At 46.6% G+C, this 26,228-nt stretch overlaps 1 protein-coding gene across 6 annotated transcripts in view; it reads left to right on the forward strand.

Annotated features, from left to right (window-relative positions):
• The window catches only part of Phactr1 (phosphatase and actin regulator 1), a 431,785-nt gene that overhangs the window by 386,573 nt on the left and 18,984 nt on the right, over positions 1–26,228 (forward strand). For all 6 annotated transcript variants that reach the window (XM_026782882.1, XM_026782884.1, XM_026782883.1 and 3 more), the window contains 2 exons: positions 5,915–6,162; positions 7,759–7,915. In XM_026782882.1, coding sequence (XP_026638683.1) covers positions 5,915–6,162; positions 7,759–7,915 — 405 coding nt within the window. The remainder of the gene's footprint in view (positions 1–5,914; positions 6,163–7,758; positions 7,916–26,228) is intronic.

Raw genomic sequence — 26,228 nt, forward strand, 5'->3', positions numbered from 1 at the left:
GCTTCAGACTTACGCATTCTGGGTTTATAAGCACGTACCATCACTTGGATGCTTTCGTATTTTTTGACCTGAAAAATCTTCCTTGACAATGGTTACCAAGAGAATCACAAACTATACAGTCAAGCCTTGGGATCAGGCAGGATCCCTACTAAAGTGAGCACAGTAATTGAGGTGCATATTCTCCTTGGGAGCATACTTTCCTTTCCATCCTCTTGAGGCTGTAACAAGATCCAGTGGGTAGAAGCCAGAGGCAATAGTAGATCTTCCACAGTGCTCAGGACAGTTCCCAATGCAAAGAATTGTCTTGTTCAAAATGTTAATCTCTCTGTACAGTTCTTTCCCTTATGTGGTGAGAATTCTGTTTCTGTCTTTATCTAACCCATTGATAAAGGTGCTAACCAACCTGTGATACTCAGAGCCTCACAGTAGACCAGTAGATGACCTCCTAAGAATCACAGAAAAATCTCTTAATTAATACCCTTCGAGTATGTATATCAACCACATACAAGTGCACCCAAATATCTAGTAAGCCCATGTTTCTTTTATTCTGCAGAAGCTATAATCAACTACTAGGTGTTCAATTTGTTTCTGGCATGGTGCTAGCCACCAGTCACAAACATCAGTAAAATGTGGCCCCTGGTCATCACGGAGCCCACACCCTTGGAGAGAGAAAGTGCTAGGCAGATCTTTTGTTATTGACAGATACCTGGGGGGAATGTTTCTGATGGTTCCCTTCATTGTCGACTGGGCCTGGTTTTAGAATCGTCTAGATGACTGAGTGGGCAGACCTATGATGTGTCTGTAACGGGGTTTCCAGAGAGGATTGGCTGATGGGGAAAGGCCCACCTTGCAGATCAGTTAAATTATCCTGTTGGCTAAGAACTAAGCATAAAGAGGAAGGGAAGAAGCTAGCCATGTGTTTATATATCCATATTCATTCGTTCCCCCTCCCCATTCAAAATCAATTTCCGTCTGTCTATCTCGTCTTTCTCTGTATCTCTCTGTCTCTGTCTCTCCCATTGCCAGTCATCCATAAAATGAGTTCCTCTCCTCTGCTAATCTCTCCACCCCTGTGATGTCCTACCCAAGCAGATGAGGCCAAGAAACCATGAACAGACTAAACCCTCTGAAGCCAGGAGCCCAGAATATGTGCTCCCTCCGTTAAGCTGTTTTTATCAAGTATTTTGTCATCATGATGGGAAAAGTAGCTAGTATACAGTTTAAGGGAGCACACACTGTGGTCCAGTGTTAAAAGTTTTGGTTCATGGTGGACTGAACTCATGGCTGAGAGTGGAGACAACGCCGAACATCACAGGGGTGTGAACATGGGGCAGACAGTGTTGACTTAATAGCAACCTGAGAGCAGAGAGAATGGCAGCCAGGAAGGGACTAGGGCAAGAGAGCTTTCAAAGATACTCTCCCAGGTCCCCGCTTCATCCACATACACCCCACCTTCCACAGTTCCACAATCGCCCAATAGGCAGGCCCTGCAGACTGAGTCTACGGTAGACCAGACCACTGATGAAGGTGGAGCCTTCACAATCCAGTCACTTACCCTGAAGCCCACCTCTGAACTCTGCTTGAGACAGACACTAAGCTTTTAACTTCTAGAGGAGGGGCTCCATAGCCTAACCACAACAGAGGGAAAGATGGTAGGCGGATAGATGCTTATAATTTTTACAGCTGAGGGATCTCCTGTGAACATAGGCAAGGTATTTCTGGAGACAAGTAATAAATGATAAATGGGAAGGGGAGAAATGAAGATGAGCTAGGAATGTGTTGTAGAACAACAGCACCGACTGGGTAGCTGTTGTGAGCTTTGCATAGATACATAGGTGGGGAGAAGAAAGGCTCAGTGAAAATATGGGTTTTACTCCTCCTTGGCAATGGACATCTTGACTTAAAACAAATCTATGGAGCAACTCTATCATATAAACCAACCGAGACTGCCACGCCCCTAGGCTTCCTTTAGGGCAACATTCAGAAGGCCACGTCAGTTCGATGCTGCACTTCCTGGATCTGTCTCTTGGCCATGGATGGGCTGGCTCACACTCTGCTAACCGCATCTTCCATTTGTGTTGCTGCTTTTGAAGACTTGGGAATCAAAGTTCACATGAGCTTTTTTGAAAATTTCCCCATCATGTCTGGAGAGTGGACACACTGAGTATGTTTTGAAATCTTCTGGAACATCGTTTCTGTAATTAACGGGGAGGGGGGCGGGGGCTCTCATTTAAGGCCATGTTAACAGGGTCAGCTAGCACGACCACCCCAAAAAGCATGATTTACACAATTTTGCACTTGAGAAAGTTGAGACTCAGACACTGAATAGCTTGCCCAATATTAAGAAGAGAGAAAATGGGGAAAATAGAGACTCAGATCTCAGCCTTGATTCCCCCGGGAGGAGTCCCATGATGCCCTTCTAGCCTCCTTTCCTCTCACGTCCTTCTCCTCTTGCCCTCCCAAGATTCTCCACAGGTTTTGTCTTCCTCTCAGCACCCTTTCCTGGCATATGCTTGGCATTCAGTAGATAATCAGTACACAATTCAGCAGATAATTTATGGAGACAGGCTCTCACTGTGTAGCCCAGGTGAGTTTGGAGCTCTCGCTCTTCCTGCCTCCGTTTCCCAAGTGCTAAGATCACAGTGGTAAACAGTATTCCCCACCCCCAGCATGGATATTGATTAGCAAAATATGCCCAGACATTTTGATGGATTCTTACAGATTCCTGGAAAACATTATTCCTGCTTTTGCAAACAGGCATTCTAGAACACGATAGGTAGAAAGATGCTTTAGGAAGGAAACCTGCCAGTATCAGTTTCCAGCTGGGTTTGTAATGTCTCTTTGAGGCAGTTGTTAAACACCTATACGGGGGTCCCTATTTTGCAACGCTGGTAGAGTAATTCTTTACACTCATCCATGCAGCTAGGTTTCCTCCTGTGGAATCCTGCTCTATTCCTGATCGCACAGAAATCACAGCCCCCTTCTTTATCTCAGACCCCACCCGTCTTAGTCACTTTTCTATGGCTGTGAAGAGATACCTTGACCAAGGCAACTTGCAGTTAGGACTTAGCAGTTCCACAGGGTTACAATCTATGGCCATGATGGCAGGAAGCATAGCAACCGGCCAGTAGGCAAGCGGGCAGGCTGGCACGGCACTGGAACAAAAGCTGAGAGCTCACGTCATTATCCACAAGCTGGAGCCAGAGAGGGAGCTAAGTGGGGATGGGATGAACTCTTGAAATCTCAGAGTCCATTCCCAGGGCCACACCTCCTCAAATAAGGCCATGCTTCCTAATCCTTCCGACCAGCTCTACCAACGAGGGACCAAGTATTCAAACATACAACCTATGGGGGCCATCCTCATTCAAACCACCACACCGCCTCCAAGGTTGAGTTTCCTTTATTCCCTTTTCTTCTTCCTTTTGCGTTCGCTTTGGAGCTGCCTGCCTTAAGGCATTCTTGTTTTCTTGCTTCCAACATTTCTTCACACCAAACAAGAACACCTGTTATCGGCTTCCCATCCCTAACTCCCAGATGTCTATCCTGAGCTCTGTGCCTTTTAGGAACCATGCTAATTGAATTACGAAAGCAGAGAGAAGGCAAGGGTGAAACAAAACACAAGTCACAGAATTACATTTTCGTCTCTGCCACTAGCCCCCCACACCTCATGACACCCAAGAAAGATACCTAGGCACAGCTGGAATTTAGCTACTGTCTTTGCTCCATAGGGAATGCTGCCTTGGAGGGCAAGGCAGGAAGGTGCCCACTCAGTCCACTTTGGGGTTAAACATTGTATTTGTCTCCCTGGAGACCAGCTATCATGTGTTCTACCTACCTCCTGCTCCCTCTGCTGTTTCTCTGTGATTAGCCGGGAAATGGGCCATCTCAAACTACTAATCTCTAATAAAACACTACACATTTTGTAAATACATGATTCTTGTCCCATTGAGTAATTGTTGTTTTTAAGCTGATTTAGTCCATTGCCTTGCACATCGTAGCTCATGTGGTGTTAACTGGATTTCCCATTTGTGTCACTGAAGACTTATGTGGAAAATACAAAGAGAAAAGCCGCCCTTTGGAAGCAGTGAAAGGAAGGAAGTTAATTGAATTTAAATGAGACACAGCAATAACTTAAAACATAATTGAAAGCTTCAAAGGAAACACGTGTTTTCTTACAGCGTGGTAAGATTCCTGTAGGATGAAATATTTTAGCGTAAAGCTTTGATATACCTTCACAATCTATTTGTTTATGAATGTCAAATACTTTGTGATATAAAAGTATATTGTTTCCCATAATCAGAAATCCTTACAATTGCATACAAGTTCTATTGTTGATGATACTAAAAAGGAACAAAAGTTTTACCTGAGCCAGGGATGTGTGTCCGCGGTAGAGGACCAGCATATGTGAGGTCTTGGGTTCAATCCCCAATGCTAGACAAAAAGAGTAGGAGAAGAAAGTGGAGGGAAGGAGGGAGGGAGAAAGAGGGAGGATGGAAAGAAAGAAACAATGACATGTTCCAACCTCCATATTCCCATTATTTTTGCTGGGCTTCATACAGAAGGACTCTAAGTTGCTTTGAGATCTTCACAAAGCTTCTATCCGGACACTGCAAAGACGTATATTTTCCAATTGTCTAATAGTGGATGCTTTAGGCATCCTTTTATTTGAAAATGTATTAAATCTGCATTGGTTTTGAGAGCATCATTCTTACAAAACCGGCCAAGGGGTGGGGCAGGAAGTTAGGCTAACGTTCCCTGTGACTGTCTGCTGGACCCTGACCTTCCTCTAGGTGGCCCGTGACCGTGTCCACCTTGATGTCCCAGTACAGGACTCAGGCTTTTACTCTACCTCCCAGCTCTCCTCTTCCTCTACATCTCATCTGGACCATTTCAAACCATGCTCCACTCTCAGTTCTGCCTCTGCTCTATGTTGCTTTTGTTTTAAATTTAAAAGTTTTTTTTCATTTTGCACACCAACCACAGCTCCCCCTCCCTCCCCTCCTCCCACCTCCCCTTCTCCACTCCCATCCACTCCTCAGAAAAGGTATTATTTCCCATGGGGAGTCAACAAAGTCTGGCATATCAAGTTGAGGCAGGACCAAGCCCCTGCCCACTGTATTGAGACCCCAGCTAAGACCGCAAGCAATAGAGGAGAGGATGCTTGAATTGGCCTTCCCCAGTGGTCAGATTGATAGCTACCCTAATTGTCATCATAGAATCCTCATCCAGTAGCTGATGGAAGCAGGTGCGGGGATCCACTGGGCCGAGCTCCCGGAGTTTAGTCCAAGAGTGGGAGGAGCTATAATATGAGCAATGGGGTCAAGACCATGATGGGGACACCCACAGAGACAGCTGACCCTAGCTGGTGTGAGCTCACTGACTCTGGACTGACAGCGGGAGAACCTGCATAGGACCAAACTAGGCCCCCCGAATGAGGGTAACAGTTATGTGGCTTGGGCAGTCTGTGAGGCCACTGGCAATGGGACCATAATTTATCCCTAGCACATGAACTGGCTTTTCATAGTCCATTTCTGATGGAGGGGTGCCTTGCTCTACATAGGTTTTAAAAGCTAGATCCTCACTTACCAGCTCACTTGAGATCAAGTTAATCCTTACTCCAGTTAGGATGAGGGTGGGTTGCAGAGGAGCTTTGCTTTAACTGGTTCAAAGCGCGCCACCCAGTGGCTATAAATTGTTGTGCACCTAGCACCAGCACCAGCACCATGCATCCAGGGTTCTTATTCCAGGCTACTGCCTCCATCAGGAAAGTTCTGTCCTACAAGGACAAGCTATAGGTTGGGCAATAGGTATAGCTTTGCCTCCGAGAGTGGGACAGCTGAACTTTAAAGCAGCTCCAAAGCCTGAACGAAACGCGTTGGCCAAGGTGAATTCCCTTTGTTTTCTCTTTACGCAGCTCCGAGCAGCGAGTCCCCTGTTCCACTTCTTACCACAGCTCTGGTTTGCACTCGAGCGACAGTGTCACAAAAGCAGGACCCATGGGCCTTCCGGAAATAAGACAAGTGCCAACCGTTGTGATCGAATGCGACGACAATAAAGAGAATGTGCCTCATGAGTCCGACTATGAAGACTCATCCTGCCTGTACGCCCGGGAGGAGGAGGAAGAGGAGGAGGAGGATGACGACGATGCTTCATTGTACACCAGTACGTGTGGGCAGACGTTCCATGGGGGGGGGGCGGGCGGGGGGAGCATGGTACCGTAAACACAGCGCAGAATGGCTGCCTAAATATCTGCTCTTACCTGAGCCCTAGCAGGACAGCTCAAGTGATCTCTTAAGGCCCCGCTTCCTTAGCAATAGTAAGAGAGAGAATAACTATCACCCATCCAGCTTCATAGCTATACACATTACACCACTACTGTATTGCCTCCTACCTGTCTTGGTTGATTTCAAACAACAAGGGATCGGGGGAGGGAGAGCTGGAAAATCTGTTCCATGTGTGTAAACCTAGCCACTGTGTATTTGACATATTCAAGTTCAAGTCCACCTTGCATCAACTTTAGAAAACCTGAATTTAAACTCTCTGTTGGAGACCTTTAACTATTTTAAGAAATAGAGGAAGCAAGTTGCTAATCTATCACTCCGGCCATAAATAACAGATTTAATGGTGTTAGGATAGCTATAGCTGACTTGGAGCTAATAAAAGTGAATTTATCATAACAGCTGCTGTTTGTTGACTATATAGTGTGTTCCCAACAATGAGCTAAGATCGTGTTCTCATATTTCTATCTTAAAACATTCTCGGGGCATCAACATGGTCCCATTTTACTGGTAAATGGAGATGTTGGGAAAGGAAGAACCATAGAGATGCTCTCAGAGGCCGCAAACACCCACCAGTGGAAGGAGGCAGCCGCCAAGTCGATTGCCTGAGAGTAGAAGATTCTGTGCCAGAGCTTCTCAGCTTAGCTCTGTTGGCTTTTGGGATCACATCACCCTCTGCTGTGAAGGGTGGCCCTGAGCATTGCGGTGTGAATAGCAGGTTCCAGGGTCTCCACCAGCTGAATGACAGTACCAACCTCTTGACTGCCACTTCGCCTTTAACACACAAAAATACCTCCTGCTGCTCAATAACGTGCAAAATCATCTAGTTGAAGCCACAGGTGTATAGCAGACCTGGGTGCTCAGAAACCTAGGTGTTCGAAAAAAAGAGCAATCCCAGACTGTTGCTCAAATCCCAATCTCCAACCCTGCTCTCACCCCAAGTGGCCCCACCTTGACCACACAGCGTTATTCACGCCTCCTTCTGTACGTCCTGAACTCTGGGTAACTGCTCTTGTCTATCTCCTGAGGGTTCCTAGCGTCCATGTCACCAGTGACCATATGCAGATATGGATTCCCGCAAGCCTGCCCCCTGTGGGCATGTCCTGTGCCCTGGCAGCTGCCCTCCTCTGTGAGGTCTTTCCTAGCTGCTGAGACCCCTGTCATCCCTGCTCCTCTTCTCTCCCGCCACCACACAGCAAGGAGGTCCTGTCCCCCTTTGTGATGTTGCCACATGCTGGGGATTTCTGAAGGGAGAGACCCAGTCACAGGCTGCCCTTCCCTCCCAATGTGTCCCACGCTGTGTGAGGTGACTGACGTTCAAGCGGCAGCAGTGCTAGGAACTCGGACTTCAGTGTTCTTGGGTATTAAGCCCTTAGCGTCTATCTTTCCGCCTTTTGCTTCCTAGCCCACCTTGCTTGGCCTCATGGGCATCCAGGCGGATGGATGTCTCTGTTAATTGACTGATATCTCCCTCCCACAGGCTCTCTGGCCATGAAGGTCTGCAGGAAGGACTCCTTAGCCATCAAACTCAGCAACAGGCCCTCCAAGCGAGAGCTGGAGGAGAAGAACATCCTCCCCAGACAGACCGATGAGGAGAGGTTGGAGCTCAGACAGCAGATTGGCACCAAGCTCACCAGGTAGGAAAGCAGCCCTCCTGCCCTGCTGACCCCAGGATAGGCTCTGTGGCTACAGTAGACATACACAGCCTCCATCTCCAGCCTGCTCATTGGTGTCTCTTAGCAACTTACTTACAAAGCCGGTGGATAGCATCTTATTTTGTCCCTAAGATTGCTTGTAGTCTCTCTCCCCTTCAATAAGTCAAATCTTGGAGAGTTCCCTTGATTCAAGGGTTAGAAGGGGGAGGACTGTATTAAGGAGTTGTGGTTTGGTTAACTATGGAGACAACAAACACACTCTTCTGTTATGCAGTCAAATGTTTGGTAGTGATGCCTCATTGCTACTCTAGGATGCTTTTTGAATGTTGTATGTATGGTTATTAAAGACATAGGTGTAGCTTTGTATTGTAGTAATATCTTAAACTCTTGTGGTAGGTTTGTCATCTAAGTCTAACTTTACATATTAATGGGTAACATTTATTAAATGCTTGCTATCTGGGCATGCTTCTAAGTATTTCCTATTACATATATTAAATCATTTTTCTTTGAATTCCCTGTAAAATAGGCCTGTTAATGCTCAGTTTACAGTTGAGGACATCAGGCTTAGAGAACTTTAGTTACTGTCTTGGTTACTTTTCCATTACTGCATATTACTATATATAGCTTCTTTCTCATAATTAACTTGGTTTCTTCCTGGATGGTGTTGTAGTAATGATACAGGGATGTGTGAAATAGTCAACGCTGATAAGATTTGGCCTTGTATAACACAATATTCTAATGTGGAGAACAAAAAACATGAGAACGACATATATACATCTTCTTATGCACTTGCTATCTTACTACCTCTGTGTGTGTGTGTGTGTGTGTGTGTGTGTGTGTGTGTGTGAGAGAGAGAGAGAGAGAGAGAGAGAGAGAGAGAGAGAGAGAGAGAGAGAGATCATCTTCCCAAGGAGAAACTGTACCCAGCCTTTCACACAGCCACATCCCACCATAATACTCTGATCATAAAACTCAGAAGGGCAAGAGACATGGCTGTCCGTGTTTGGAAAGTTCTCCGTATTCAAACCTTTGTCCAAGACATTCTCCTTCTTCCAACACTTCTTCCTTTCCAAAACATAAATACTGCTGGGAACTTATGAGAGCCACTGAAGACCAACCATGGTGTTTGTCTCATAAGATGAGCAGGAAAGGAAGCTTATTATAGCCTGATGGTTTTAATAGCATAAGAAAAAAAGTGCAACAACCCAAAAATAACTGAGGGACAGTGAACCGAGTGCTGTGAGTCAGTTTCTGCAGAACCTTCCAGGCTGGAAGTACAGTGTCTACCTAAAAAGCATGATTATTATTCTCTCGTTAGGGTTTGAGTGTAAAGTATCCCCTTCAGACACGAGTGTTTGAATTCTTGGTCTCCAGGTGGCGTGCTATTTAGGAATGTTGCAGAAGGCTTAGAGTGGGTGGGACCTAGCTGTAGGGAATGGGTTGCTGAGGGTCATAGCCTAGTTCCAGCTACATCTCTGTGCTTCCTGCTCCACTGAGGTGGGAGGAGTCCCACAATGGGACGAGTTCCAAGGTAGAGACCCTCAACCACGACCTCAGCCGTGCTTCCCTGCCTGTAGTTTGGAGCCAGTGAAACCCTTCCTCCCCTTAGCTGCTTCTGTCAGGCATCTTGTCCTGGGGCTAAGGAAAGTCACCAGTGCAACTTCCGGTAGCATTGCCTTGCAGGCACTTTGGAGCAACCGTTCCTGACTCAGTCGAGAAATCATCAGGATTCCTTTGATGATAAGTGACTGAGTCAGCCAGGGCTGGAGAAGTTAGAGATGGGACCACGGACGAGAAGGTACGCATTGTAGATGCTCAGGGTTCCAGGATAGTGCAACAAGGGCAGGCGTGAACAAGCCTGTCACCTGGAGCATGGGAGAGAGACAGTAGAACTTCTATTTCTGTTATTTCCTTATTTTCAGTTTCTCCATTTATACCTCATTTTAATGGCTTGGCACATTCATGAAGTAGTTCCTGTTTAATTGTTACCATAAATGGATAGTATACACACAGTCATGCATGGTGGCCACACACTTGGAATCCCAGCTCTTAGGAGATGGAGGCCTGGAGGTAGGAAGATCAGAAGTTCAAAGTATCATCCTTGACTACATAGCAAGTTCAAAGCTAACCTAGGCTATATTCGATCCTATCTAATTAGCTAGCTAGGTAGATAGATACATGAATATATACATTTATACATACATACATACATACATACATAGATGGCACATGCAGGGGACATGCTGAGACTTGATAAGATATTGATAAGAATGTTTAAAACCCATTGGTCTATGGGTCTCTTATCCAAGCCATGTGAGCAATACTTTTCACCCCAGTAGTCCCTAGTCAAGTGACTATAGAGACCTCGGGACATTCCCTCCCTCCAACCAAGACCAACCCCCGTGTGGAAGTTCATGCTACGTTCTCCCTGGGTGTCTTCTAGGGAGCTTGGAACTTGATCCCTAGGAAGAGGTCACCTTGACTGTGAAATCTTAGCTGTTATATTTTCTTCAAGAACCAGCTTTTCTTCATCTCCTCACTGACATGATGCTCCATTCCCACGACTCAATTTTTTTTAACTTTGAATCTAATTTAACACTTCAAGAACATTACCATAAAAAAAAATGAGACATAGAGCCAAGCTTCTTAAAGTTCATAGGTAGGATGCCCTGTCAGAGTGGTCCCCTGAGAAAGAGATAGCATGTTTCTTCCCTTCTGTTTCTAGTTTGGGGGGGCTCATTGATTGAGATGACTACTTTCGGGACCACTGCCAAGTGGGGTTGTCAGGAACAAAGGACCTAAACCACTGAAACATGAACTGACTCTGGCCACAAAAATCCAGTGCCCCCAGGCCCTTGGGGGACTGCCAGCATTCCAGCTCTGCCAACAGAGAATCCACAGACTTAGCCTTGCTCATGGTCATCCGTGCCATTTGGATCGGATGGGGAGAGAAACCTGTGAAGAGTCGGAAAGCAAGGGGCCTCACAGTAACCACAGGAGTGTCTATTCCACGTCCATCTTGGCAGTAGATGAGGGCTAGAACATTCTGCCTCTCTCTTCTCGCTTAAAATACCTCCTCAAGGTCAGCGGAATGGCTCAGCATGTGAAGGCGATTGTTGCTAAGTTTGACAACCTGAATTCAATCCCGAGGACCCACGTTGTTGAAGGAGAGAGCTGTCTCCCACAAACTGCCTTCTTATATCTCCTTCTACATACCTCGGCATGTCCCCTGCCCCCGACACGCACACAATAAATGTAAATTTTTAACAACAAAAAACACCACCGCCCATTTAGAGATCCACTGTCTGCTTCATTGCCATCATGGTTGACCAGAAGTTTTTTCAGCACCAACCAGAGTATCAGGAGACACAGAGAGGCCATACTTGTAACTGGACACACCTGTGTTAGAAGCTCTGGGAATGGGGAATGTTTGAGTTTGGAAAGGGGCTTTCTCCTTATAGGATCCTTTCCCTGCACTGAACATGGCCCCTGCTAGAGACCTTTGCCTGTTTATCTTTCCCGTGATCAAAGGAAGACGCTGGCTCGGTTTAAGCCATGAGGAGCACCTGTTTGCTGGAGGTGCTGTGACAAGGTGTCTCCAGTTGAGTAGTTTACACAGTAGAAACATATTGTCCCCAGCTCTGGAGATTGGCAGTCTGAGAGTAAGCTGGATTGACTCCTGCAGGCTGACTGCAGGGTAAGGGAAGCCCGTGGCTCTGCCGGCTTCCATTCCTCTCTCCCCTACTCAACCCACGTCCACTAGTGTGCTGGAAATTTGGGGCAGTTCCTTGATTTTGTTTTTACAGCCATCTCTGCCTTCAGTTCCACGTGGCATTCTCCGTAGGTGGGCTTTCATCTGTAAAAGGACAGAAGCTGTGTTGGACTAGAACCTATCCTAATAGCCTTGTGCAGAACCAGCTCCCTCTATAGAAGACCTTGGTTTTATTCTCCAAGGTTCTGAGGCTTAGGGCTTCAACATCTAAGTTGGTAGAACACAGAATTCATCTCAGGGATACTTAGGGAAGCATAAAACAGCTCTAGAAAAGGGACCATGACCTCAAGTGCATGTGAGGACAGAGAGATATTGTATAGAAGGGAAGCAGGCAGTTACAAGATGGTCAGCAGGGAGAGTTGGAGCTAGGGTGGCTGAAAAGCCCCTTACATTAAGGAGCCCTCGCTATTGAGATGAAGCCTCCTGTTGTATTGAAGAAATGAAAGGCTATTTTGTTGTCTCTTCTAAAAGAAAAAATGTGAACTATGAAGATAAAAATGCCAGGTTTTAGTCAGTTTTTCACTACTACAAGAAAAATTCCTGAGCTAATAAGATGACAAAATGATTTGTTTTGAGTTTTCAGACTGTGGTCCATTGGCCCAGGAGCACTGGCTCTGGTGGCACACGATGGAAGGCTCGCCAAAGCAGAGAGCACATGGGAAAGCAAAGCTTCTCCCCTCATGGCAGCCATAGAGAATAGAAAAAGGAATTGTCCCATAGTTCTCCTTAAAGGCACACCCTAAATGACCTGAGAACCTCCCACTAAGATCCACCTCTCAGCGGTACCATTGTCTCTCAGTATCTCCAACAATACTACCAGAGGGGAACCAAATCTTTAGCCATGGCCAGTGGCAGACATTTCTCCGCCCCATGGCTATCCAAATGGTATTTCTGTAGCCTGAACTTAGCCCGAGATCCCTATCTCAGCCCTGGACCACTTGGTTTCAATCTTGGACCTGGCAGCTATGTTCTATTTGCCTAGTATCCACAAGGCCTCTGAATCCATTACCATGTTTATGTGGTGACTACACAAGAATAGCCTGTGTCAGGAATGCAAACATAGCCTGTTTGTATGTGCATCTGTAGCAATTTCAACATGTGAAGGGTGCAGACTGACCTGGGTATTCTTTGTTGAAAGTCATCCTAAGGATGTCAGTCCACGTTCCTGAAAACAATATCACTTCTAACTTGCTGTGCTTCAGGGATTCAGTCAGACGAGTCTGAGGACAGTGGCAGGTGTCAGCTGGAGGCGTGTACGTTAGATAAAGATGTCGGCTGGCAGAGCCGCGCTGCTCTCTGATCCTTGCCTCTCACCAGCCCAGGAGTTAGGAGCTGGACTTAGAGCTCTTCCCGGTGGTGACAGCTTAAATCTCTACCAAAGCCATAGAAGTAAGCACTGAGCACCAAGGGTCAAGGCAGATTTAGCACCCTATGGGAAAAGTTCATTTCTCCCTGAAAACTGCTTCATAAGGGCTCACTGTCATGACCTGAGGAGCTGCCTTCTTTGTGTTTGCAAAGGGGCCCGGCAAACCAGATATGGGAGATGGGAAAACAGTTATCTGGTTTTCTGCATGAAGCCTCGCCATTTCTCTCCTATTTAAGATTGAATAATATCCCATCTACAAGGCATCCCAGATCTCTGGTTTATGCTCCAGACAGTCTTCTGTATCTTCACCATAAGCAGCATATAAAATAATCCATACTAAAGCTCATGTGCCTTTAAGTCATGATGCAGTATTCAAGGGAGAAAATTGAAACTCATTTTTTATGCTCAGAGCCCAGGCCATAAAATACAGCAACCCCAACTTCTAAATGCAACATTCATGGTGTTTATCATCTGGTAAAATTGATGCTATAAATCCTACACTCCAGCACCTACCTCCAAAGTGGCAAACAATGTGTCGCCTGGGGCCTAAGGATGAATGCTAGGTGTGAGCTATCAGCACCCTAGGCTAGATAATTTCTTCTGTGGCAGAAACACTTTCTAAAAATAGGAGGGTCTATGGCTTCAGTTCAGCTTGAACTTAGTGTCCCTGGGTACACACCACTGTGAATCCCACTTGGGAGGAAGAAGGGAGGACAATAGACCCGTAAGTATTACACTTGTTCCCTTGAAGGCCCGGAGCGTTCATCCTTGTGCCCTCTTCATCATCAGCATCTTTGTCGTAGTTATTTTGGCTGTGGAGGTGGCAAGAAAGAGGATGTGCTTCAAGGAGCAAGGGAGGACTGGGAACGGGGCACCGTTAGATTCACACAGCCTGGGTGGGGCTAGTTTGTACTAGATGTGCCGGATGGGACTGACTTGTACTGGGTAGACGTGGTCCATGGATTCCGAGACCTCTTAGGAACCTGAGAGGCCCGTCACCATGGTTACTCTTCACGAGGGGAGCACATCGGCATGAGCTTGACTCGACGGCAGTGTTTTATTGTGCAGCATTTGCATTAACAGCACATGGACCTCAGCCTGGGGAGGTGACTCGGTGTTGAGAGCATGGGCTGCCCTTGGTGAGGACCAAGACTCAGTTCCCAGCACCCACATAGCAAGTCCCAACCTCCCACAACTCCAGCTCTAAGGTCTTCTGATACAGAGACCATGGAGGAACACTGCTTACTGGCTTGCTACTCATGGCTTGCTCAGCCTTCTTTCTTAGACAGCCCAGGACCACCTGCCCAGGAGTGGCACTGCCCACAGTGGACTGGTCCTTCCCACATTAATCATTTATCAAGGAAATGTCACAAAAGACATGCCCAGAGGCCAAATCTAATAGAGGCATTCTTCAGTCAAGATTCTTACTTCCCTAGTGACTCTAGTTTGTCAAGTTGACAAAAAGCACCTAGCACATAAAGGTTCTGGCGTGGAGAGCTGGGTGATGTCTATCCCAGGACCCATGGTGGGTAAACACCCCAAAGCCTTGTGGAGATGCTTGCCTTCTCCTTCCCTTCCCCTACAGCTTCTTATTGAGACGCATATGGTAAAGATCGATCTGGTGGCTGTTGGTAGGGTAGATTCTCGACTGCCTGTGTGTGCACGCATGTGTACCCGTTTGCAAGTGTGTCTGTCTGTATGACTGTGTCCCAGGAGGAGGGCAGTCGTCTGCAAGCCATACCCAGGATGGTGGGGAACAAAGCCGCATCTCTGTCAAGCACTGGAACTCTGCAGCTGTGCTCCACAGCTGCCCCAGTAGCCTGTGCATTTTTCAGTGATGCGGTCAGAGTGGGCTGCCGAAGAGCTGTCTCTGACCACTGAGAACAGATGGAGCTGTGTTTCAAAACTGCAAGGTTTTCAGAAGAAAGGGGCCATTCCTGGAGATTGTGGGTCTTCTCTTCTTCAGTTTCATGGCTTTATTGTTTTAATGTCTGGTTATTCCAGCCACATTTGAAATTTGGGGTACACAGGTTGAGGGGCACACCACTGCACTTGACTTCAGACCAAAAAGACTGGTAGACTCCTCTGGGCTGTTTTTCTGGTCTCATTTTCAAGACTTCTCTGGAGATGGGTTAAGGGGAATCTTCTAAGACTAGCCATTATAACCTGCATTAGTTCTCAATTCTTTTTTTCTCCCAAACACTGTTGAGCTGATCTCTCTTATCAGTCGGCAATCTTTCTTACTTATTCTTCACCTTAGCACATAGCAGGAAGGAAAACCTCTGACCCTTCAACTACATGGCTAGATAAAAGTAAGATCAGTCCACATGCAGAGACAACTCTCGGGGTTCTGGTTCTGGAGATGTATGGCTTGAAAACCTTTTGTTGTTGCCCCGGTGTGCCCTAATCAATATCTTATCTGATCTTCCTCATCAGACCTCTATAAGGTGGCTGACACCAGAACTCTCACTCTCTATATGAGGAAACTGTGCTAATGGATCTTAGACACCATCCACAGTGAAGAAAGGCACCTCCCAATCCCTAGGTCCACTGTTTTCTGGTTTATCTGTTAGAGCAAATTGGAAGTTAAAATTTTCTTCCCAGGCACCTATGACTTAGTAGGTACCCTGTCGGGTGGTGGCGTTCAAGAAAGAGGAACAAGACAGCAAAAAGAAAGTAAAACACTGTTTCCCTCCAGTGCTTCAATGAGCTTTGTAGTGTATGGGATCACACTGTCCTTCACGAACAGGAAGCTCCAGAGCCCCGACAGTAGGGCTCAGTTAAGTCACATGTGCCTGTGTAGTGCAAGATGTCCAGTGTCATGGTCCCTGCAGCATGGTCCTTGGGCCGGTGATATCAGCCTTCCCTGAGAACTTGCTAGAAATGGATAGTCTCAGGCTTACCCCAAACTTAGAATCGAAAAGGCAAGGAGGGTCGAAAACGTGCATTTTAACAAGCTAATTCCAAAGCACCCAGACCCAGGAGGGAAACAGTGACGGTGAAAAGACCAGTCCAGGGCTTTGGAGTCGGAGCCGGTCTTGAATACTCTGTTCTAGCTGACCGCATATCAAGACTGACTTCCCAGGCTGGTCTAGAAATCAAGACCCATTGCCTCCATCTCCCAAGTGCTGAGGACGCTGAGGCATGCCAGGCAACCCTGCCAGACACCTAGTTTGAAGCCGTCAGACCAGTCCATTCTGAAAGGTTGCCTCTGTGAGGCTGTGCCTATGCATTGTAGACGACTACTGGTCAATTTCTTTGAAGGCTTCTTCCGTATCTGATAGAATGATAGGATTATAGCATTTTAAAACTAATGTTTGCTACTGTATCTAATACGCTTCATTTTACAGCTAAAACCAAGGCTTGCATAAGTCATGCTTCTGACAAAGTTCACACAGTAGTAAGATTAAAGGAAGGAAAAAGGAACTATTTCTTGTAAGCAAAGACCTGTTAAAAAGCAATTCCTTGAACTCTTCACAGTGTACGCTCTCCCAGGCACATTTACCAGATCTTGTTTAGCCGAAACACATAAAATAAATGCGTAAGTGAACAACATCTCCTCAAGTAGATTGCTAGTGGGTTGTCCCAGCTGAGTCAGACACTAACCCTTATAAAGGGAGAAAAATCACTAGAATACTTGTGAAGGCCAGATCCAAGTGTTCAGCTTACTAATAGAGTGGTTACCTCACAAACCCAAAGTCTTGGGTTCAGTCCCCAACACTACAGGGGAAGAAAGCATAATAATAACTTTAAAGGTCAAGGTCACTAGAGGATTCTCCACCTGGTACCTTCATTTGAAGTGGCCCATGCTAGTGATTTTGTCTTCTATAAGATAAGTAATACCTGTTCATTTGTATGTATTAAGAACTTTTTAGCTGCTGCTGGTGGCGTACGCTTTTAATCCCAGCGTTCGGGAGGTAGAGGCAGTCAGAACTCTGTGAGTTCGAGGCCAGCCTGGTCTACAGAGTGAGTTCCAGGACATCCAGTACTACACAGAGAAACCCTGTCTTGGCAAAAACAATTCTTTGTTGACCAGACTGAATGGTGCACACCTTTAAGCAAACTTCTGTGAGTTTAAGACCAGTCTGGTCTACATAGCAAGTTCCAGGACAGCCAAGGCTAAACATAGCGAGACTTTGTATCAAAAAACCCAAAACAGAATTCTTTGCTGGAGGTTTGGGGGGAGGGCGTTTCCTGTCACCACAGAGGGTTGTAGTGTCCTTTCTTTCTCTGTCACTCACCAAGGCTGGCTTTGAGTTTAATGGGAATGATTTTTTCCCAGCAACGGCAACAGAGCTTGCACGTAGCACTGAGTGTTTAGATGGCAGAACTGGATGCAGCTGAAATTTGGCACCTTGGTTCTTTCTCATGTATCCCCGTGCAATTTTGTTCCCTGGCAAAAGGCCCACATCTCACACAAAATGCTAATGGGAGCGATTCATTTTATCTGTCTACATTATGTTCATTTCATTCCTCCTAGAATGCCAGGATTTTTATAATAACCTTGAGAGTGTGTACGCCAAGCTAAATAGCAATGTTTAGAAAAAATATATATAAACAAGAGAAATAGAAAAGCATCCAAAGATAAAAAATGATTAGAAATGGCTTTCCCTGGAATTCTACAAAGCAAATTCTTTGAAGTCTAAGTGAGCAGACTTTTATTTTAGGAAATGTGACCCATTGAAGTATTAAAACAATAGGGTTTTTTTTTTTTCAAAATGCAAAGGCTCTTTGACGCCTTTGAGAGGAATTGGCCTACAGATACATTGTGGGCATTGGCAGTAATCAGTGTAGTGAAAAGAGGTTTGCCTCCCATAAATTCTACCCTTCTTTTGTTTATTATTATCTTCCTTGTTTTGCCTGTCACCAAGTTCCCTCTTAGAAGATGCCAAGACAAAATATGTCACTGAGACATCATGAACCACTGCCCTGGCCAGATTTGACTGAACCCATGAGCCTGCCACCTGCACATTCTTCCCTGAGAAGCCTGGTCAGTGCCTTGTCTCTGTGCTTAGGTTAGTTAGCACTACCATTGCTTAGCGGGAAACATGGTGGCAGGTTGGTTCTAAAGCCCACCCTATCACAGCAGCTCAACCTGACAGCCGCTACCCCATTGCACCTGTCCCTGCTCTCCCTCTGCCTGCTTTCTCGGTTCATAGCCCTTAATCAGCATCCCCGTCAGGGGCCATTGCCTGAGAGGTCTGATTCTCATCACACAGCGTGAGGTTCAGGAGCAGTGCATGCTGGGTTGTGCTCAGATAGTCCCCAGAAGGCAACCGCAAATGTGTAGAACTTCATCTGAGCAAAGATACAATAAGGCTGCCTCTAGAAGTCAAAACAAACCAACATATAATAAATAACGCTGGACCGGAAAGACAGCTTAGTGGTTGGTTAGAGAGGACCTGAGTTCAGTTTCCACACCCACATCAGGCTACTCACACATACCTGGAATTCTAGCTCCTGGCAATGACATCCTCTTCCGATCTCCTTGGACACTGGCATCTTTGTATACATTAATACACATATACACACACAGACATACACACACACACACAACATACACTCATGCATACAAACAAAAAAGTCTTTTTTTAAAGCTTTACATTGCCGTAGATGTCAACTAAAGTATAAATCGGCATCATGAGTACGCTAGGACCGAGCTACTTGTAAGACTGTGAAGCGCTTCTGAACGTTAAGCTTTTCACTGATGTACGGTTTTCAAATGCGCTGTTAGAGGAGCCAACTGGACTTAAGAAGAAAACCTGAGACTTCTGTGTGCTTCTCCGTCACCTTTGTTTTGTCAACAGCCAAGTCCTAAGGCAAAGGACGCGCGGCTAGAGGAGCTAAGCCATCCCTGAAAGGCCAGTTTGTAGCCAAGGCAACCCACCATAACCCAATCCTTTAGCTGCCCCCAGGGGAGGAGCTCACAGCTGCAGCCACACCCCGACAGCTCTCCTCTGACTGCACAGTCACCAGGTAGCTAGTCTTCCTCTGGGCCAATGTGCAAGCAAGGAGCCAAAGACTGCACGTCACACTGGGAGGTGACACCCAGCACAGGGTGTGAGAAGTACTCCATGATCAGAACAGTGTGCAGGACAAATGAGAAAAGCCAGGGCGTGAGAGCATAGCATCTTCCAGATGCTGTCTTTGTGGATGATGCGGGAAAAGGATGCGAACCAAAGTTTCCATCCTGTGTTGTCACCTATGTCTATAGGGTTGGGAAAGGCTCACACAACCACTGTTGCTCCTTTCTCTTTGGCCATGCTCAACCTTCTCAATCCTATGTGAAGGACCCAGCAGGAGGCACCTTTTCGATGGGGCTTAGAAACTACCACCATAATTGCCCAGCAGCTGTGCACCTCACTTTGCATTGGGGAACCAAAACAATTGGCCTCAAGTAAGCTGTTGTGGCTTCTGTGGTTGCTCTCCGGAGCTGAGGCTTCAAGGAGATAGTTTCCCAGCTTCTGTGTCTCCCTTTGACCTGGGAGCTCATGAATTACAACCCATGTGCCAAATCTATGTCCCCACATCGCCTTTGTCAAGAAACCTTTGCTGGAAGACAATCACACGTTTCATTTCTCCTTTGGCTATGTCTGTTTCCACACTATAGTGGCAAGTGGAGTATGTGCACTGGAGACCATGTGGTCTCCAAAGCCCAAAGCATGCTTTGAAGAGAGAGAGAAATAGATGACACTATTAGGGATGTAGACTAAAGATATTGCGAGAAGCTAGCCTTGACCTCACAGTGTTCATACTGGATCCATTTAAGAAGCGAATCCGCTTAAAAGACCTACAGTAAAGGAGAAAATTCTATTTATCTCTACACGCATGCGGATTTCTTTGTCTTCCTTTCTCTAATCACCAGAATTATCCCATTCATAACTTACCAGTTCCCATCTATCTCTGAAACACCATGGAGCATAGAAATTATGGAAGCGATCGAGTTCATTTTTTTAATTGCCTGAATAATTAGAAAACTGCTCCAAGGACAACCAGGTACCCGCCAGCTCAGAAGTGTGAGTGTGAAGATGGATGGAGGAGGTGCGTCTGGTTTAGCAGAGGAACGTGGTCCTTACACGAGCAGGAACCAGCCTTGCCACACAGACCGAGTCTGTCACCAATAGATGATCCTCACCCTGTGTTTCTAGCAGGAAAAGATGGAGATTGAGGTAACTTGGCTCAGAAGCCAAACTCCAGTTCTAGACCATGACCCCCCTGAGTGAACATGGAGCTGGCCTCAGAGCTCTAACCTCTGGACCACTGAGACAGAAGCTGGGTGTGAAGGGCACTGACAGCAACAGCTGCAACCAATTTCAAGGCATAGACAGTGGCCAGGATGCGCCTTGACCTGCCGTGAGAGAGAAGCTTTCTGCATTTCCTGAGTGACGGGAAATGATTGTTTTAGCCGTGCAGGTTGTGCAAGAACGTACACGCACACACATACACACACCTGTCTGCAGCGGATACATGAGACCCTGAGGATAGTCTCCTTCAGCTCTGGAGCTCACAGGCTCTGACTCAGTATGCAAGTCTCTCCTGTTGATGATGGTCAGCTGGGGAGGGTGGCTTCAGCGTGGAGTGGTCAGACATTCCTGCCTGCTGTGTGGAGGCTTCCGATTGCCACCTTGCCTCGGCCTCTGGGTGACCTCTGTTAAGGACACGTCAGGTCGGCACAGGGGCCCCAGTCATCATTATCCTGAGAGGAGGAGATGGCTGCCTTGACTGGGGAACGTGTGACACCGTCACTGGGAAGGTGGTGTGTGTGTGCGTCACACCTCAGGAGTTGGCATGGCTGGCGCTTCCTGTGAAGGATGTGACAGTCGTGGGCACAGGGCTGTTCATGGAATCGGCCCAAGTCTCCCCTTGCTGCTCAGTGGGGCGGTTCAGCTGCTCCGGTCTGTCACTCCATCTGGCCCTCAAGGGCTAAAGTACACATGGGAAAGAGCAAGGGTACATGCGACATATGTGTTGTTTGATATGACCACAGGGTGGGGAAATGAAAAGGGAAGGAAGGGAGTCTGGCGGGCTGACAGGCCTGTATGAAGCATGAAGAGCGGCCATCTCCGCTCTCAAGGGAGCTCTTTGTCCGTTAGATAAACCAAGAGAAATTATTTACATGTCCCGGTCTCATTTTTATTCATTTTAAAGTTAGCAGACAAAGTAATGGGTTCAATATCGGACCTTCACACATGTCGCTTACATGTTCTTTATGAATGAACTCTATCTCAAAGTTTCCAAAACACTCTTCATGCTTCCTTTTCTGAAAGACAGGATCCCAGGCAGGCCGGGCTAGCCTCAAAATCGCTATGTAGTCAAGGATGACTTTGAGGTCCTAAGCCCCCTGCCTCCGCTCCTGAGTGCCGGGATTACAGGCATGCACCACCGTTTCTGGCATAGTTTTTCTATTCTTGGCCTCCTTCCTTTCCCCATATGAACAGCTCCTTTCCACTTGTGAATATGTAGGCCCGTTCCGTCATTAACATTCTATCTACCCTCAGCTTCCTAGAATTAAGGAAGCTGGTTTGGTTTGGCTTGGTTTTGAAGAAAAGCCTCACTTATGTGCCCAAGCAGGTCGTAAGCTCATAATTCATCTGCCTCAGGCTCCCAGGTCCTGGATTACAAGCATGTACCACCATGCTTGGCTAAGAAATACACTTTCAAAGGTAAGAAATGAAGATTAAGATTGTTAGACATTACTGAAAATTCTCATGCTTCCCCCCCCACACACACACACAAATGGGAAAAGGGAGTCTTTTTATCAAATAACATTTGTATGTAACGTGTTTTCTGAAAGAGTGTCAGGCCACAGGAAAGCAATTAAAGGTTAATAACTGTTTGTTTTGGCCTTTGGGGCCGCAAGGTTATTGTTTCATTGAGAATGAAAATCTAAAATTGTGGAGTCAAGGTTCAGGAGAGAGGAGAGCAATGAGACTTTTCATGCTGTGGTCTAGGAGACAGCAAAAGCATGACACCCAAACTATTACAATGACCAGGGTCTAGACTGGATGTTTCCTGCTCTTGGCCTCTTATCCAAAGAATTGAAGACAAGGGGCCACATAGATGTGCAAAAGTAGCAAGGTGGCCTCTATGGGAACAAAATACAGCACAGGAAAGATGCCTTGTCAATACTGACAGCAGCCACTTGAGTAAGGGCACTCTAGGACCCCAGGTCACAGCCTGGGTTCTCTTCTTATGGGCTCTAAAGAGGTGCTTATTACTAAGGGCTATAGTTGGAGTGGATCTCAATTTTGATTGATAGATAGATTCGATCATATATTCATTTTGCTACTGTGCGTGTTCGTCCCATAATGCAACTGATTTTAATCATCTGCATGTTCAATTATGCAGAAGCATAAAAGTGTAAATAGATGATTCTCTAATAAAAAGTTTATTTGAAGGACACAATATGACTTAGTGAACATGTACCCAAACCAAACCAAAGAACAGCCATGCTCAGATGAGTGTGTTCTCTATGTAACTGTGTTAGCTATCTTAATTTCTGTTAGCATGGCACCTGTCTATTGATGTGGGGCTGTGCCTAGCAGCCCCGATAACACTGGAAGCATCCACTGTGCAGGCTGTCGAGCTTTCTTGCTGTTCTGTTCTGTTTTTCACAGTTTTGATGTCTAGTAACACACACAGCCCTATCCTTATTCCAGAACAAATTTCCCCTCAGCACCATTGGCATTACCACAGTGTTCCTCCTAGTTATTGTCTCAGAGTGCAATATAGGGCCTCACCCTGGGGTCATGGCTCCCAGAACAGAAACCGAAAATACCCTCTTAACTGCAACCTATTTAATCTCTTCAGGTGAGGGGGCCTTTTCCTAGTTACCAAAAATACTTGGAGCTTTATTCTTGTTTGTTAAAAGAGTCTTTTGGTCCCCCCATCATTCTCCACAGCAGGTAGCCTCCATGTCGCTATGCCGCCTGCCTCAGGTAGGCACTCGGATGCAGAAGGTATAATCAGGGACATGACTTACTGGCTCGTGTCCCAGCTGATGGTAGTGGGTGATGGGAGCAGGTGACGAAGCATGGTACCAGTCCTACTTCGCATCTGCCCTCCCTCTCACTGGTAGCCAGCATGACAGGATGACAATGTGAGAGAAAACTGAGAAAGACAAAACCGGGTGCGTGGTGCAATGCTAGTAAGAGTTACTGGGCTAAGCCAGGGACATGGTCCCATGTGTAAAAACCCCTGCTGCGCGAGCCAGGCAACCTGACTCCGATCCTGGCAGCCCAGAGTGTAAGGAGAGAGCCAAGTCCTGATAGCCGTCCTCCAACCTGCACTCCTGGGCCACGGCACACTCATGCACTCACACGCACACATATCACACATACACTAGGAATATGACGATGCTAAATAAAGTTACATGTTCGCTTCATTTGCTGAGAAAAAGGCAAAGAGGAATGGGTCCTCTCAGAATAATCCTTTTGCACCAAGAAGGGCTCCCATACAAACCCAGAGTTCATACTCATACCTGTAAGCACAACCCCGGAGCTTAGATATTAATGATTTCTATCATCTTTAAAACTCTGCTGATCGCCCGTGTATGCCAGTATACAAGTGCTGTGAACACATAAATAAGACAACGTCTGTGTCATTAAGGCGTTCCCAATGCAAGATCCTCCCATAAACCCTCAGCGGGAAGGGTAAAATCATCTTTAAAACCCATGGCACAGCAGAGGAACTTTTTGCCCTGTTCAGTGGGTCCGAGCATCTCAGGTTTCCAAATCCGTGGAAGTGCGGCCAGGTTATTTCGCAGTGGACTAGGCGGGAAAGACAGATGGGGCATTAGGGCCACTGGGGTTGCAGGGCATAGCTGGAATGAGTTTGCTTCTATCTTTAATGCAGTACCAGCCCGTGGAAAGCTGTGGAAAGCCATGGAAAGCCGAGGAAGGCGACGCTCTAGCCCTCCCTCTCCCTCTCGCCTGCCCTGACCATTCTCGGCATCGGAAATCTCACCAAGATTGGCAGTGAGGGGATGCTTTGCTGCCGTGCACAGAGATGGGCAGATCGAGGCATAGGGAGGAACAGTCGCTTAGGCGGGCTCTGCCCCTGATGAGTAGGAAACCCGAGCAGCTCATGGGTGTGCACAATTCTGCCCAAGGAGCAGATACCGTTATGCCTGCGACCTGGGGAGGAGCAGGAATTAGGCGTTGGAAGAGGAAGGCCGGAGACTTTTTTTTTTTAATTTATTTATTTATTGAGGATTTCTGCCTCCTCCCCGCCACCGCCTCCCATTTCCCTCCCCCTCCCCCGATCAAGTCCCTCTCCCTCATCAGCTTGAAGAGCCATCAGGTTTCCCTGACCTGTGGGAAGTCCAAGGACCGCCCACCTCCATTCAGGTCTAGTAAGTTGAGCATCCAAACTGCCTAGGCTCCCCCAAAGCCAGTATGTGCAGTAGGATCAAAAACCCATTGCCATTGTTCTTGAGATCTCAGTAGTCCTCATTGTCCGCTATGTTCAGCAAGTCCAGTTTTATCCCATGCTTTTTCCGACTCAGGCCAGCTGGCCTTGGTGAATTCCCGAAAGAACATCCCCATTGTCTCAGAGTGTGGGTGTACCCCTCGCGGTCCTGCGTTCCTTGCTCGTGGAACAGGAATTAGGCGTTGGAAGAGGAAGGCCGGAGACTTCTGAAAGCAAAGGGAAGAAAGTAGCTGCACAGGAGCCTCTCTGGTCAGAAGTGTCACATGACAGAGAAAGGTAGCGTGAGGCCACAGGATGAGGCGATAAAGTCATCAATGACCTTACTAAGAGCTGATTCAATAGAATAGGATTGCTCAATGGTTTTCCATCCCAATTGCTTTCTACTCAAGAAATTTGCATGCAATCCCAGGTACATTGGCATATGAGATTAGTATACAAGTCATTTGTTGGTAATCATAAGGAAATGTATTTCAAAACAATTCTACCGTGGGCATATAATTTACCACTTATTTAAAAAGAAGCCAATTTGCGTGCTAATGAGATGGGTGTGCTTGTCTATCTGATATAATAGAATCCAGAGGTATAATGATTTGATATTTACATGCTAAAGAATGATGATGGGAAATATTAGAAGTTTTATTGTCTGCCAGGAAACACTGTGTTTCCATAAGAGCAGAGAACTTCATGCATATTGCAAAAAGACACTGCAACTCACAGCATGCTCTAGTGCCGATCCTAAGCTAAAGTGTTTCGGGCAGTGTTTGTTGACATCGAGAGGTGTAGCACGGTGCACACTGTGACATGTGTATATTATGTATGTGAAGGCAAGGCTGTGGTGGTAATATAGGATCAACAGGTGTGAACACTGACAGACACACCTTGTGTTCATTATGCATTTGTTTTGGTTTTATTTGGTATTTTTGTTTTGTTTTGTTTGCATGGTGGGGGGAAGTCTTTCAAGACAGACTTTCTCTGTGTAGCCCTGCCCATCCTGGACCAAGCTGACCTCAAACTCAGAGATTCCTCTCTCTCTGCCTCCTGAGCACTGGGATTAAAGGCATGTGTCACATGTCCAACTACACATTTGATTTTCACTCTACTTCTGATCATTCGCGTGATTGATGCAATGGTTCAGAAACCTTTACTGTTGCCATGTTTTCAAGACCCCTGCATTCAGTTAAGAAGATCTGCAGTAACAGAACAGATTTCTCGGCATTGGTCCTGCCATGCTTTAGATTGGATAACCTTGTGGGTGGGCTTACCTATGCATTGTGGGATATTTAGCATCCGTATGGCCTTCTTCTAACAGATACCAAGAGCAGCTGCCAATCGTGGCAACCAGAAATAACTTCAAAAATGTGTGTTGAGAGGTAGCATCACCCCAGTTGAGAACCAGTGTGGTAGAGGGCTGTGGACTGAAGCTGAGCCGTGGATAGGTTGTGGCGGCATCAAGTCAGGACCACCTTTTCAGGAGGCTTCTGGCAGCCAAGAGCAATCAGGTGGTGGGGGCCGGAAGAGGGCTTAAGACAGCTTCTGTGGTGGTTGTTTTGTTCTGTTTCATTTCTAAAGAAGAGCACATCTGTTCATCCTACAGGAAAAAAAAAACTAGAAAAGAGGGAACATTAAGAGGGGTGGAGCCGGGCGGTGGTGGCGCACGCCTTTAATCCCAGCACTTGGGAGGCAGAGGCAGGTGGATCTCTGGGAGTTCGAGGCCAGCCTGGTCTACA

Source organism: Microtus ochrogaster, chromosome 16 (genome assembly GCF_000317375.1).
Source record: "Microtus ochrogaster isolate Prairie Vole_2 chromosome 16, MicOch1.0, whole genome shotgun sequence".
In the NCBI taxonomy this organism is placed as follows: domain Eukaryota; kingdom Metazoa; phylum Chordata; class Mammalia; order Rodentia; family Cricetidae; genus Microtus; species Microtus ochrogaster.